Genomic DNA, 16044 nt, shown 5'->3' with positions numbered 1-16044 from the left:
TCACTACTGCTGTTCCCTCCTAACTATCACAACTTCTTATAAAATAAATTAACAGAAGCTTTCTGATTAATCTAAGCCCTTCTTCTTTGTATAAGGACAATCAAGATCCCATTTCTAGCACAGAAAGTGTTTGCTGGGGAGTGCTTAGCACTTGTATCAGTCTTGCACTCAAAAACCTCCGCCAGGCTTATCCTCCCTGGAAAGGACCGAATTATGCGATAGCAAATGGCAGTACTTCTTTTACATCAGGTTGGGTGTACTCTCGCATTCATGTTCATTGGTTGTAATGTGAGCGTGTCACTCAGTAATTTGCTTTTCTGAGCAGCCATGAACATTAAACTCCTGAGGATTTCATGGCCTTGAGGTTAGTAGCTTCTTGGGAGCAGAGCAAAACAGAGTGTTAAACCGTACAGCAGATTTTATTTGTCAGGTTTTACTTTTGCCATGACAGAAAACTAGCAGAATGCTTTTTCCATGGGTGTTTCCTTTGGTCTGGCTAAAACAGATTACTGACGAGCGAAGAGCAATTTTCCATTCTTCTGCACATCTGCTGAATGTTCCTCCCCCACACAGGGGACCACGGTTCAGCCGCAGACATAGGAATGAGCAGGATGAAGTGTGACGGGTCTTGAAATGTCTGGGTGACAGAAGCTGGCTGTAATTCTAATTCTAAAGGACTGTTTTGAATTTTGGTGCTTGGGTTTGGAAACTGCCAAGCAAACAAAAAGCTGACTGTGTCTTATCTTTGTGTCTATTATATAGAGTTGTGTTGGAAAACCACATAATCTCTTATATTTTCCATTTAATGAAACATAGAAATCATATAATCCCTATATAATATCTTGTATTTTCTATAAGAAAAATAATTTCCAAAAAATTAGATTGTTTTTCCTTTTTTTTTTGTTCTGCGAGCAAGTGATAGTTTTGGACAGCCAGTGAATACTTTGGGTAGAAAGCCTCATTTTACTGTTGTTATTTAACTAGGAATTTGTGATTTTCTTCATGACTTTGAAGGCTTGGGGTGGAGGGGAGAAGGAGAAAGCCAAAGCAGGAGCAGGAGTAAAGGTCACATATTTTGAGCTTTGCGCATTCTTATACAGGTATGGCTGAATTCATTGAATTTGCTGGTCAGAAAATTATCACGCACCTCATATAGTCTTGGGATACCAGTCAAGGTAAAGAAATCAGCAGTAGCGAAAGAGAAACTTTCGGCAGATTCCTGATTCCCTGGAACCTCAATACTGCTAATGGATACTTAGAATTTTCTTCATTTGCAGAGGATTTCCATAGCTGTCATGTGAATTAAGTACTAGCTGACTGTTCTAGTAGCATAGGTATTGTATGGCTTGGTATTATTGTTATTTTTGGCATCAATATAAGCAAAGCCCCCAGATAGTTCAGACTGGGTTAATTCACATGCAAGCTGGACCATCAAAAGATCAATCAGTTCTAATAATCAATGTTTGAAAGATACAGTGTAAAATACAGCATCTGGAGCTGCAAATACGTACAGAATAGTGAAAACTTTAGTTTTAGCTGCAGATTCATTTTTTCTGAGGTAACGTATTTAAGAATTCTAATATATATTCTGGCAGACAAGCTGTGGATGACAGAATTGTCTCATATTTCAAATAATGCGGGTGGCAGAAGCAGAGAAAAATGATATACTTAAGTGACATTTGCAGTATTTTTGGAAAAAAACCCCAGTGATGTACACTTCACTAAACTGTACATTTTATTCCCTGTGGAAAGTTAGGCTGCCTGGTCTGACCAGTAGCTGATAGGTGATTTCTTGGATGTTTCCCAGTATGTATTCACAACATGTAGCTGTGTTGTAATAATTTTACAAATCTACTACATTTATTATCTGTGATTAAAACTTAACCACAAATTACAAAATAACTAAGCAAATGCTTTGTTTCGTCCAGAAAGTAATTAAAACCTATCCTTTGTACGCAGATCGAAAATGCATGGAAGAGCTCTTAAGCACTCTGTAGCCTGATATCCTCAGAAAGATTAGATGAAAAGTCATAGACTGTGCTTTCAAACCCCGAGGCGTGCTGCCTTAATCTTGTGTCCCACTCGCACTTGTCCGCTGAAAGCTCTTAGCCCAGGCGTGTGCAGGTTAAGTGTGTGTGTAAAAGCTTGGTGGATGGAGATCCTGAAACTGAGATTAATCTTGCCAGACTTCAGTCACCTAAAAGGTGCCTCAGTTTAAGAGAAGTGTCTAGGCTCCTTTGATAATTAATGACTTGAAACAGGTACTTCCAGAGTGCAATCTCATCCGAGGGGTAGTTGGCTAAGAGAGGTGGGTAGATTAACTCCAGAGAGAACAACTAGCTATTAGCTGAAGTTAGGTGGAATGAAAGCCTCTCTGAAATTAGCTCTTCTGCATGTGAACAGCTTCGACAAACTGTGGACTGACACATCTCGTATCTTATTCCCGTTGTCCCCACATGACATTTGGACAATGCTGTATATAGATAGATCTGACTCTGCACGTGAGTCATATGCATCATACTAACAACATAAGCCATGTGTGTGCCTTCAAGGTCCAAGAATTTCTGAAAGAATTGTGTGTACCACCCTAATGATAGGACTAACTTCTTCCACAGTGGACCCGCCAGGGCTCAGAAATGAAGTTGTGAGTAGTATTATCAGTTAAGATCATTCTTCTGCAGATTGTTCTGAGCCTGTGTTCTGCAGTTTCAAGGCAGGATAAAACTTGATGCCGTCCTCAGGGGAGAAATTCGGGGTAGGCTTGGATTTCTGAAGCCTGGAGAAAAGGAGGCTGAGGGGAGACCTTATCACTCTCTACAACTGCCTGAAAGGAGGTTGTAGTGAGGTGGGGGTCGCTCTCTTCTCCCAGGTAACGGGCGATAGGACAAGCGGAAATGACCTCAAGTTGCACCAGGGGAGGTTTAGGCTGGACATTAGGAAAAATTTCTTCACCTAAAGGGTTGTCAAGCATTAGAATGGGCTGGCCAGGGAAGTGGTTGAGTCCCCATCCCTGGAGGTACTTAAAAGACGAGTAGCTGAGTTGCTTAGGGACATGGTTTAGTGGTGGGATGGCAGCGTTAGGTTGATGATCTTAAAGGTCTTTTCCAACCTAAACGATTTTATGATTCTGTGATTCTAAATATTTTATTTGCAAAAGCTACAGATATGTCCTTACTGGAATTTACAGAATGCATATAATACTTTTATAGGTCTGTCCGATAGGGAAATTTTGTTCTAGTAATGAACTGTGCTATTTTAGAGATTTTTTTTCTAATGACATTGCCTTACATTAATTAGCATAGTGCAAATGGAACTGGTTTACTATGTCAAAAGATGTGTATCTCTGCAATATAGTATTGCACTTACGACCATGTTCCATATGTGCTATCTATTCTACATACTAGCAATGAACTGCTGCATTATTGGTAGTGCAAATAAAGGTATTAAATCCCAAATACTGTAGAAATGCAGAGTCTTACAGGATAACTTGTAAAATGAATAAGAAAATTTTTAAAAGAAAAATGGGACTGCAGAACAGTTTGCCATTTCTCCAGCCTAAACCTTTGTGTTAGTACATAGAGTTGCTAACAAGGTAATTATAAACCAGGCCAGTGCTTTTACATTAAATTAAAACTGTATGAATGCTCATCAGAATAAAATAAATTGACGCCAGTCACCCTCCGAGTGATAGTTCTTGGATGCTGACGGATATGCAGTGATGGCAAAATATGCATTGTTCAGTGCTTTGTTTAACATGTTGGCTTTTTTCCTCACAGTACAGTGCTGTGGATACAAATCCTTTATCTGTGTATATTATGCAGCCCATCTGGAACAAAATTATTAAGGTAAGGATTTTATTGATTAGAAATATCACATGATAATGTAAGAATTTGTTTGAAATACCGCATGTATTTTCATTTAAAAATACATATTGATTAATAAAGCTGAAATTAAGACATCTTTATAAAGGAAAATAAATGTTACAGGGTATATAGCTATGTGTAAGATTAGTATGTTTGGATTTTGAGGTGTTTTTTCTTAGAAAAACAAGGTTGGTTTATTTTTTCTGATCACTGTACAAAAGGCATCCGTTTCTTTTTTACATCTTTCATTATTTCATCTTTCATTAAACAGCTTTGCAGACATTGAAGGGTTTACTTAGTACAAATTATTTTTGTGCAGCATATGCCACCTAACAACAGCATGGCTTTATCTCTGTGCTGTGCACATGATTTTATGCAAGTGCTGTCTCATTTTCTCCCAAGGGTACTTGCTCGAGGGAGCCCGGCATTTCTCTGAGAAGCTGAAAATGAGAGCGGTTACCATGATCACCATAACGATTGGAAGATGGCATCTCTTGAATGCATTATGATCTGCAGTTTGTAAAAATAAAACCGCTCGCAATTAGGTTTGCTGTCGTTGGCAAAAAAAAAAAAAGGCTGTATCTCAAATAAATATGAACTTTATTGATCTCCAAGGAAGCAATGACTTCTGCGTCTGCCTCTTTAGAGGAAACCTTTAGATTGGAGCAGACTGGAAAACAACCGTTTATACAAACAAAAAAAGATGTATGTGGTCAGAGTGCTGTTGACTCTGCCGTCTTTGGGTTCGATAATTCAGGTATTGCTTACGCTTGATATAGCAGGAAAATCATCATCTCTCGTTCATAACCTCAATGTAATTTCATGAAAGTGTTTATATGACCTAGCTTAAGAATTAAAAAACAACCCGAACACGTTATGAGAGAAAAGCAATTCAAAGATGTGAAACTGAATTCGACAATCCAGTTCAGAGATTCCTGTTTTCATTCCTATCATAATATTGAGGAAAACGCTGAGGCAGAAAAGCCCCCCACCACCACTCTGAGTCCGGCATGGGAGATGAGCAGAGGCTTCACTGTGTGCTTGCTCTTTGATTTAGGAGACCCTGGGTGTTCATCTGCTATCAAATTGAAGGGAGAGTATTATCAGTGAAAAACTGCCTTTGGAGAGGAATGGTTGCAGGGTTTTCCCAGAAGAAAAGCAACATTCTTTACTGTCCCCATATAGCATAGGGTGATAGGGCCTATAAAAAATGTGACCTCTGTATATTCTTTTAAACCTCCGTAAATTTTAGGTGAGCATGATTTTGTTCAGTTCTTGCTGAAGGAGAACCAGAGCACAGGACTGAAAACCTATTTCAAAAGCTGGGAGATCTGAGTACAGAACCAAAGACCAGAGTGGGTGCTGTCTGTACTTTGGCGTTCGGTTTGGTTTGAACTCTGAGGATACAGCAGTGAAAGTTTGGCTTTGCCTTCTGGTGCAAGAGCGGTACAGGATGATTCAAAGTGATGTATTGCGAGGATTTAAAGGGAAATGATATTGCTTTCAGCTTTTGTAGAAGTAGTCATTCTAACATTAAAAGATACTGCCAGGTAAAATCGGAGTCCTGCAGAGGAGCTAGGAATGCAGAGCTGCAGAGGGGAAGGCTGTATGTAATGGAGATCGCACTAAAGTCCCCTCGGGTGCTGCTAGAGATAAAACGAGAACTGGGAAAGCAGCAAACTTATTGGCCAAAATGTAACTGTTTGTAAAATATTAGTAGGAATGGAAGTTGCTGGAATGGTTTTGTTCCTGGCTAGATACTGAAACGAGGTGTGGCAGTAACTGTTGTCCCAAACTCAGTCCAAGAAAATTCTGCTCATCTATTCACCAAAAAATACATTTTTTTTTCTTGAAATATAAGTAAAAAAAGTGATATTGTAATAAATGTGATCAAGTCTTATTTTTAGAAGGAGAAGCTTTGAATGCGCTTACTCGTCATTGATTTTTTGTAGCTTGTACCTGTTCTAAGCATTATAACTGGGCTATGAGTGTGCTCTAGACTATAATCTGTGATCTAGAATTTAATACTGATTTTACAATATATCACCTTATTTCTATTTAAATAGAACAATGTATTGCAATAGGGAGATAGAATAAAGCTGGGGTAGTTTTTTAAGAAGAAGAAACATTGCATCTAATGTGTTCATTCAAAATTGGGCAGTACAAGTGTGCTTCCTGATGAAGTAATTTCTCTCAGTTTAGACATCCTAATGCATCCATTTACAGATATGAATCAATTCTAGTTTAGTTTCTAATGTGGTGAATATAAACATTCCACAGGGACTGTTTTTACCAGATTCTAGGGGAGTTAAAAAAACCAACCTAAAATTCACAGAGCCAAGCAAAAAAAAAAAAAAAAGCTATGAGAACAGAGGCTTGGGATTTGGGTCTGGCCTTTCATATGTCAATTTAGTCCTAACTGCAGCACAAGTTTCTCTGTATTCTGTAACACAGAATCCATTGTAAGATGTGTTTCCTATGTTATGAGAAATTAAGAAGGGCCTGACGTTAGAGAAGATGTGGAAATCTATGAGCTGAGATGTTGACATACATAAGAACTGAAAACAGCTCATTTACCTGTGGTGGGGATGCTAGGAAAGCAAAGAATTTGTGCATTTAAGTTAGAAATTCACCTGGAAATCCTGAGCGTTACCTTCCTCTTCTTTCCTCTCCCAAGGACATCTTTCTTATGCACTGTATCATGTGCCTGTGTCAGTCTGAGTGCGATTTTTGGATGTCTGTGCTTCAGAGATGTGCTGAATCCGGTGCTAAAAGAAAGTGAAGGGTAATGTTTCTTGCCTGGGTTCTATAATGGGCTCAAAGTCCTCTGACATACTCCTGCCCATGGCAGCTTTTCCATATTGTATGAAACTATAGTAGCACCTATATGAAACTACAGAGTAACAATTAATTTTCTCTACGTGTTACTTAAAACTATTCTGATTATTCAGCTATAGATATTTCATCTTTAAATAATTCAATGCGCAGTCCTTTAATTGAGATTTGTGTTTTATAAGAAAGCACAATCGTGTGCTCTCTGACAGATAATGGATAGTATTACTTAGCTACTACACGAACTGAATATTCCTCCTCTATTTGTATTCATGAGAAATCACATTTGTGCAGGACAATGAGAGGAAAAGGAGGAAATCCCACTGGGATGCACAGGTGTGTGCCAGCCTCGCTGAAGTCAATTAATCCCCCCTCCGTTGCCTTTCTGAACTTTGATTTGGGCATGAGTAGAATTTTAGTGGTCTCAAGTGACTTAGTTAAGGAATATTTCAAGTTTGAACAGAGCTTTATTTAAAGATGTGTACTGTAGCATTTATCATCCAAATGGGCAGGTGATATATTAAAACATTTGCTGTTTGCATTAAGGTTTTTAGCATGAATGGCTGTAGACCCGTTAAAACAGAAATCAGTATTTTGTGGAACTAAGAGTTTGTTAAAAGGTTCGAGGATACAATGGTTTTGCCAGTGAGCAGATGTGGTTCTCCCTGGTGGCACCTCCAGTTGTATTAATCATGTAGTGCATTGATGTATTACACTTCTGCTTTCCATTAATTAGATAATAAAGATTGCAATGTATCCTTCTATAGGATACTAGTAAATTCAGGCTGTATTTTTCCAACATGTGTAAAAATTAGTCTTTAATACCGTGTAATTTTTGAATTGCGAAGTAGGTTGATTGTAGTCTAATGCCAGCCAAAAGAATAAGGGGCATTAAATATAACAAAAGGGATTTTGCAACTGGAATACTTTCCAAATACCTAGACCGATAAGGTTAGGTAAGGATCAAAAAGAGTATGCTTAGGGGATTTAACTACAGGAGAGGCTTTTTTTCCTGAGGATGGACTGTTTTTCATGGTGTGTCTACTAGCCAAAGGGATTGCAAAGTATAGGAACATGCTTTGATGGTTTCCTCCTTAAAATACATGATGTTAGCAAAAAAGTGGGTTAAAATAATGTTTTCATGTTTGCAGTGCGTAAGCATGAATTACTTCCTGTAGCAACTTCATAATGACATTGTGACTATTTAGAATGATGAACCTAATTAAAAAGCAGGCATTTATGGCACGCCACGTGCCATAGCAAGTGGCATGAAGTTGGTGTAAGAAGAGGGGACCATGCAGTGGAGGGTTCCTCCTCAGGTGTTCTCCTAGAGGAGCTTCAGGCAACATTTGCTGTCAGTTGTTCTTAAGGATTTAAAATGGGGCTTTTGAAGACTCAGAATGATAGATACATTACCATTTTTTTCTTGTAGCTTTATGCATTCCATGATGTATTGTAAATACTGTAAGACCTGCCATACAGTATTTTAAACTTAGTGATAAAGTCCTGGTCATGAGGAAAGCAGCTATCAGATTTAGTATTTTTCCCAACGTTATTTAAAGAAAACATCTAAGAAATAGAACTGGAAAATATTCAGGAATTTTCATCTGGTTTTTGAAAGTGTACCTTATGTACACTGTACATTATCAGTTGCACAATTTCTCCTGAACATTATTAATTGTTCTACAGTAGAAAAAGAGGATCTAATCAGGATAATTAATCAGTCCAAGCATTCAAATTCTATATACAAATTTTTCATGTAGTAATAGGGTAGAGGAAATTTAAAGCCATCTACAAATTATTATGTATTCCTCTGTCTGTCCATCTAGCTAGTCCAAAGAAATTAACAAAACATTTTATTTCAAAACTATTATTTGTATCTGAAATTATTTAACTTCTTTTTCTTTAGTGTCATTTTGTAATATTTTATAATGTCGAAGTCCTATACAGAGATTTTTCAGTCCTTAGACACTCCAAAGATTTGGATTATAAGCCTCCAGTATTTTTGTATTTTGAATATATTGATAGCACGTTTGAGTGATGGTAGTGGTTGATACAGATATATATTCTGTCTAAAAATCATGTAGAAAGCTGTGTATGTATTTCCAAAAATATTTTGAAGAAACTGTGTGACTTGGGAAGAGTGTTACTGGAAAGGATCCCTGTTGCAGCATAGGGAATACTGTAAAGCCACAGGGCATGAATAGCTGAGAAGGGTTAATAGGACAAAGAATTAGAGGCTGAGGTGAAGTCGGAGAGTCCTTTTCAGCACTCTGCAAAGTCAAATGAATTAATGAAGTGTTTATAGAATCATAGAATCATAGAATCATAGAATGTTTTGGGTTGGAAGGGACCACTAGAGGTCATCGAGTCCAACCCCCCTGCAGTCAGCAGGGACACCGCCAACTAGATCAGGTTGCTCAGAGCCCCATCCAACCTGGCCTTGAATGTTTCCAGGGATGGGGCCTCCACTACCTCTCTGGGCAACCTGTTCCAGTGGTTTACCACCCTCATTGTAAAGAATTTTTTCCTTATATCTAGCCTAAACCTACCCCGATTTAGTTTAAAACCATTACCCCTTGTCCTAACGCAGCTGGCCCTACTAAAAAGGTTTTCCCCCTCTTTCCTATAGGCCCCCTTATGTACACTGTACATTATCAGTTGCACAATTTCTCCTGAACATTATTAATTGTTCTACAGTAGAAAAAGAGGATCTAATCAGGATAATTAATCAGTCCAAGCATTCAAATTCTATATACAAATTTTTCATGTAGTAATAGGGTAGAGGAAATTTAAAGCCATCTACAAATTATTATGTATTCCTCTGTCTGTCCATCTAGCTAGTCCAAAGAAATTAACAAAACATTTTATTTCAAAACTATTATTTGTATCTGAAATTATTTAACTTCTTTTTCTTTAGTGTCATTTTGTAATATTTTATAATGTCGAAGTCCTATACAGAGATTTTTCAGTCCTTAGACACTCCAAAGATTTGGATTATAAGCCTCCAGTATTTTTGTATTTTGAATATATTGATAGCACGTTTGAGTGATGGTAGTGGTTGATACAGATATATATTCTGTCTAAAAATCATGTAGAAAGCTGTGTATGTATTTCCAAAAATATTTTGAAGAAACTGTGTGACTTGGGAAGAGTGTTACTGGAAAGGATCCCTGTTGCAGCATAGGGAATACTGTAAAGCCACAGGGCATGAATAGCTGAGAAGGGTTAATAGGACAAAGAATTAGAGGCTGAGGTGAAGTCGGAGAGTCCTTTTCAGCACTCTGCAAAGTCAAATGAATTAATGAAGTGTTTATAGTTTACACCTAAAGAGGGAGACCCTGCAGAAAGTTACTATCTAGAGAAGTAGGGGGCTGCTTGTAATAGGGAGATCTTGTGGATCCAAAAAAGTAATGCGCTCGGTGTCTGATTTTGTTAATGTTTTGTATTGGAAATTATTACCATATTTTAGAAGAGGAGATTTCCTTGTTGTAGTGTGGGAATAGAATGCTTCAAAAGCCTGCCACGTGGACGCTGAATTACCACACTGGGGTGCTGCAGTCTTCTTTCAGTTGTGATGCACACAATCGCGAGAAGCTCTCCTTGGTGGCTGGGAAAAGAAGGACAGTGTATAACATAGGAAATACGACATTTTTAAATTACATTTTTACTGCAGTCACAACGATCAGGCAAAAGGACTACACTTGAAAATATTCAGAAATTCAGAAAAAAAATTTCAGAAACAAAAACCGTATTTTAATTTGAAAATGGGAAAATATGCACAAATCTGAATATTGCTGACATCATATACAGGCTTCTCCTTTCCTGATAAAAAATAAAAAATATTTAATTAAAATAGGACTTACAATTCGAAATGTAATTTTTCTTAGATTTTTTTTCTTTCTTTTTTAACAGATAGTACCTTTGTGGATTGCTCCCAACCTGTTAACATTCTCTGGATTTGTCATGATTTTAGTTAATTATTTTCTAATATCTTTTTATGACTGGGACTACACTGCCTCAGGTAAATATCCTCATGTTGTAATTTTTCAGAATCAGTGAGCTGTTTATGTCATACTTCTGAATGATACAGGGAGGTATCAGATACTTGAATTGTCCACTCATTCCTTTAATGAGGCTCCATGTGGATATAGGAGGATCTGACCTTACACATGGCACTGTAAATTTAGATCATTTTGTTGAAAAACCTTATTTAATTTCATCCCTAAATACGGGTGCTGCTTGAAGTCTATGATAACATCCCATTTTATTTAAAGTGTATGCCAGGATTTAAATACACAGCCAAAACCCACCCTAATGTTCTTCATAAAATTTTCATTGGTTTCACATTTCCTAATACCTAACTCCATGCCTGAATGAATTAATTTCCCGTTCATTACTACGCCTCACACCCACCCCCCACTCCCCCCATTCAGGACTGCTTCTAGAAAGAGCAGAAATAGTTTCTAAACAAATGTATCCTGAAATTAGGACTTTCAAAGTCCAAGTCCGTATTTGCTCCTCATGGCAGACCAAGCCAAAAGCCTTTTGGAGGTGATTACTCCTGAGCATGGGGCACGTTCAGTTCTGGGCTTCTCAGAGCAGCTCTTGGAGCCTACAGAAAGTAGTAAGGATCTCCCTGATGGTTAATATATAAAAATATTTGATTATTTTTTAAACGAGACAATTTGGTGAAGACTTAACACTTCTATTTCCTGGGCCAATTACGTTTGGGGTTTTTTTGCTGCCTTTAATTTCTTATGTCTGTGGTTAGGTTTGGGAGGTACCCTTTGGCGTGAGCTGTTTGTACATTTATCACAACAATTCTAGAGGCAGGGATACTTGTTAGCAGTTTTGGTTAAAAAATAATCCTATATGAGCATTAAGTTTTCAGGACCGACATGCTTTGTAGTTATCTGGCCTCATCCTTAAACACTTGGGGGTTTTTTATCAATGCAGCTGGTATTTACTAAGTTCTGTAATAAAAGAGCATCCAGCACAGATCTTTTAATGGGATGATTTTATCCTTACACATTCCTGGTAGATACACATTGAACTTGAAGACATTTGAAATGGTGATTAAGTCTCTTAGAGCTGCGATTTCTATGTGCCAGCCTATTCTTGATTTCACACGAGAACAGTGCCCATCATTTCTCGATTGATTGAAAACGTTCATGCAACCTAATGAGCCTTTTAAGTATCATATATCAATCCCATACCTAGGATCAGAAATAAAAGACTTAATTTCCTGGACAGCTGGTTTTCATTCTACAGTTTGAAAAATTGCAGCTAGGAGGCAGGAGGAATTGTCATCTTTTCTTTCGGAGTGGTGGGATGAGGCACTGAGAGAAAGGCGGCCAGGGCCCTGCTTTAGGTACTGGCATCTCCCCGTTAAAACAAGGACACACCTCTGTGCACAAGTATTCCCTGTGTTTGGTGCCAAATGCCAGAAACCTGAGGGGACTTGGCATATACCGTTGTTCCTAGTGCTGGTAGAGTCCTTATTGGATTATCTTTAAGTTAAATAGAATGCCTGTTGGAAAAAGGATTGCTTTCTTTAAAAGAGCAACAATAATCTTAGGTTATTGCGGTCAGCAAAGCAATAACAGAACCCTGGGTTCTGCCCAATTCAGCTTTCTTTTCCAGATTCATTTCCTTTTTCCAAGGTAAAAAGGGTGCTAATAGCCTACGGGCAAAAATTTCCTGTTCAGATCTGTATGGTAAAAGTGCTGTACAAAACCCATGGTGGTGCTAATAAGAATGATCATGCTTGAAAACTACATTTTTTCTTGTATTTAGATATTATATAAACATTAACTAATTTGTTGTTGAGTAGTCTCCCCATGACCTGTGAAAATTTGTGCCCGGTTACTATCATTATTTTGTGCGATACTGGAGTAATCTCAGGACCAAAAAAGCTCTCCCTTCTCTTCTCTCCTTTACGGTACAGATACCTTCAAGCCTGCCCATTGCTTCTTTGATAGAGCTCGCTGATGGCTTGAGGTCAAACCCAAATATTTCAATCTGTTTGACATAGTGGGCTAATCAGTGGCAGCTTGTTCATATGTATACGCGTATCGCGGTGGACTTCTTTGGTGCTACCCACTGCTACACTGACTCACTGCCCAATTTATTTCAGGTACCAGCCCTGGACTCGTTCCTACCTGGGTGTGGCTGTTCAGTGCTTTTACCACCTTTTGTGCTTATGCTTTAGGTAAAGTACAATGAAATAATTTACACCTCTGACATCTTCATAGGGTTTTATCTACTAGTTTGTTAGTGCTCAGCGCTATCAAAATGAAGAGGATAGTGGATAAAATATTGATCTCTCTCCAAAACAGTTCTCTGAGGTGGAAAAAAAAAATCAACCGACAACAAAAATAGCCATAAGGCTTAAAAAAAGCAAATTTTTAATGATATGTTAGAGGTTCTGTGACTTGCTCTTAGCTCTTTTGAAAGGTCAAATTGGTTTAGAGACACATTGGAAATCATTATGTAGCAGCAGTCATTGCTGTTGGGTTTCATAAAATCTTTGTCCCCCGATGGTGACATTTTGAGAAGTTCTCTGACGCTTGTGTTAGCAGAGGGTGCTTTCAAGGACAGGGAAAATAAAGGGCAAAGCAGGGCAAAAGGAAAACGAATGTAGTGTTGTGTTTTAACCTGTTAGGCACTTCAGTGCTCATGGCGTCTGTCAGGAGAGGTGGTATGAATGTGGTGACGGGCCTGAGCTTCTTATGGAGATGAACTATCACTGGTTTTCTTTCCTGTTGCTGTTTTTCTCCCATAACACCTATTCCTCATTTTCAGTTTCCTATTCCATTTTTGCTTTTTATATCATACCACGACTGTATTTGTAGGTACATCGCATCTTGCTGCGCAGTGGTGTGAAGACATAGACCTGAACTGATGCGGATCTGGGAGTGAGAGCCACATTAGGATGGCTTTCTCGCTGAAAAAAGCTGACTACCAGTCCGATTTCCCCAACAGCTCTCTGTAATCATTAGCAGAAGCAGCAGTTTCTTTTTTGAAAACCGTTCTTTAAGTAATTGTAGGGAATTTAATGAAGTGGCTGTTGTTTCATAAACGGGAATTACACATTGGAGCTGTTAGTCTGTGACACCCCAGAAAGCTCATTCGAAATTCAGCTTCTGAGGTTCTTAATATAGATGTTATTTGCCAGTGAGGCCTACAGTTCCTAATACTTGGAAGGCAAGGAATATGATGTTGACAGTCAAAACTATAATGAACCGATGTATATGTAGATTTTTGTGTCTGCTGTCCAAGCCACTTCATGAAATATTTAGTCTCAGATTTAATTCTGCATGGCCAAAGTTTTCCCTTTGGAAGACTGCAGAGAGCCATAATAACTAACCAAATATGCAGCTTTAATCTCTCTCAGCTTCTTTTTAATGACACAGTTACTCTCTCCAAATTCCCTCGCATGCTGCTCTTTTCCCCCCTCTTTGTTAAGGTGGTTTGGTATCTTTTCCCTTTCCGCAAAACGGAATGCTCTTTGCTATCATTTTGAATTCCACTATTTAAAAGTTATATAAACTTTAATAAAACTGAAGATTTATGAATCTTCATGAGACAAAATCATAATATAATAATTCTAAAGCAGTGGAAGTGTGGGTTAGCGTATGTCCACTATTGAACATGTACCATTATTGGCATGAATGATTTCAAACTGAAACCTAAACCAGAAAATATTTTCAGTTTCTTAAAAAGCTAATGAAACCACATGGAAAATGTGGGTAAAGATTTGTGAAAATCCAATTTTACATATGTGTTATACAGTTCCTGTGTTTTTCCCCATGTCCATTAGAAGTACTGTATTTCATTACAGCATTATAAGCCTAACTCTTTTTAATAAAACGTTCCTACAAAATGAAACCCACTCTTTCACTGATGTACATAGCTTAGTATCTATTGTGAATACTATTTTGTGACAACTTAAAATAATTTATGAACAGACCAGTCTTCTCTTCTATCATTCTCATTAAAAAAGTATACCCCTATATATATTACCCCTGAATTCTCTCTGATTTGGGATAGATGTTCTTGAAATATGGACGCCGATATACTGTTTAGGGTTTACATACCTGTTTGCTAGTTACTTTCAGAAGCATCCTAAAATAGACTAAAGAATTTCTACATTTATAACAACACTATTCAAGTAACCTCAGGCTTATACAACCCCGTTTTCTTTCTGCACTTTTCAGTAAGATGCTGGCAATTCAATGGCAATGCTGATGGAGAGACGATGCAGCTCTAGAAGGGGGCAAGCCAAGTTTGAAATCCTCTATGAGATCTTTAATTTTTAGAGTTGTGAGAACTGTCTCAAGAGATTTGTATTTGATCGGAGGATATCTCACAGCTGTTTAGGTATTACAATAGGGAGATAGTCTAAAATCTGTACAAAATGAAATCCCATATTTTCCTGGTTTAGATCCCTGGAGTATATTTACATTAAGCGAAACTCTGAGTACTGCCAAATAATCTGGAGAAGTAAGTAGCGTATGATCTATAGCAGCTGTGGAGTCTTTGGTCTCACTCTGCTGAGCTGTCTCTCTGGTCAGTTTTGGGTTACTAATGCTATCAAGAGCTAATAATTATTGGCTATGGTACCTTCCAACTAACATTAAAAAGGAGAAAATTCTCCATGTTATTTTGAGTCAGGATAACAATAAGTATTCTGTAAGGTTTGTTCATGTACTTCTTCCTAAGAGGTTCATCCTGCATATTTAGACTTAACTAAGAAAGAAGTATTTCTATTTCTCACCAGCACATCTCAGAGAAGAGGCTAAGGGTATGGTTTGACAATACAGCTAAGAAAGGTTACAGCTGCTAGACCCCATTCCTTCTTCTGCCTGCATTCACCGCCTCTCCTTTGGGCCATCGCCCTTGCTTTTTGTACCATTCACAGTGCCAATTCTGTTCAGTGACCCAGAAGAAAATGTAATGTTTGCTCTCTTTCCACCAGCTGAGCAGGCTACAGGTCATCCCCTGTTCAACAGCAGTGAACTCTCAGATCGATTCAAACCATATTGTCCAACTGCATCCTCAGAGTGAGATCCAGTATAGTGTTTGGGAATCCTTCAAGCACTTAAGTATTAAAAGTAATCAACACATAACTCACCTTAACAGTAAGATATTGGAATCATAAAATCATAGAATCATTTTAGTTGGAAAAGACCTTTGGGATCATCAACTCCAACAGTCAACCTAACACTGCCAAGTTCACCACTAAACCATGTCCTTAAGCACCTCGTCCACCCATCTTTTAAATACCTCCAGGGATGGGGACTCGACCACTTCCCTGGGCAGCCCCTTCCAATGCTTAACAACC

The 16044-nt window shown here is 38.1% G+C and overlaps 1 protein-coding gene across 1 annotated transcript in view; it reads left to right on the top strand.

Moving 5' to 3' along the window:
- Positions 1 to 3782: 3782 nt before the first annotated feature.
- The window catches only part of LOC104126864 (ethanolaminephosphotransferase 1), a 39965-nt gene continuing 27703 nt past the window's right edge, over positions 3783 to 16044 (top strand). The window contains exons 1-3 of the mRNA XM_009639472.1: positions 3783 to 3845; positions 10611 to 10719; positions 12835 to 12909. Of these exons, the coding sequence (XP_009637767.1) occupies positions 3816 to 3845; positions 10611 to 10719; positions 12835 to 12909 (214 nt within the window). The 5' untranslated portion in view covers positions 3783 to 3815. The remainder of the gene's footprint in view (positions 3846 to 10610; positions 10720 to 12834; positions 12910 to 16044) is intronic.

The sequence above is a fragment of the Egretta garzetta genome, unplaced genomic scaffold (assembly GCF_000687185.1).
Source record: "Egretta garzetta isolate BGI_Z169 unplaced genomic scaffold, ASM68718v1 scaffold35, whole genome shotgun sequence".
NCBI classification, from domain to species: domain Eukaryota; kingdom Metazoa; phylum Chordata; class Aves; order Pelecaniformes; family Ardeidae; genus Egretta; species Egretta garzetta.
The sequence above is the reverse complement of the archived record's forward strand: the minus strand, read 5'-3'. Positions and strand labels throughout refer to the sequence as shown.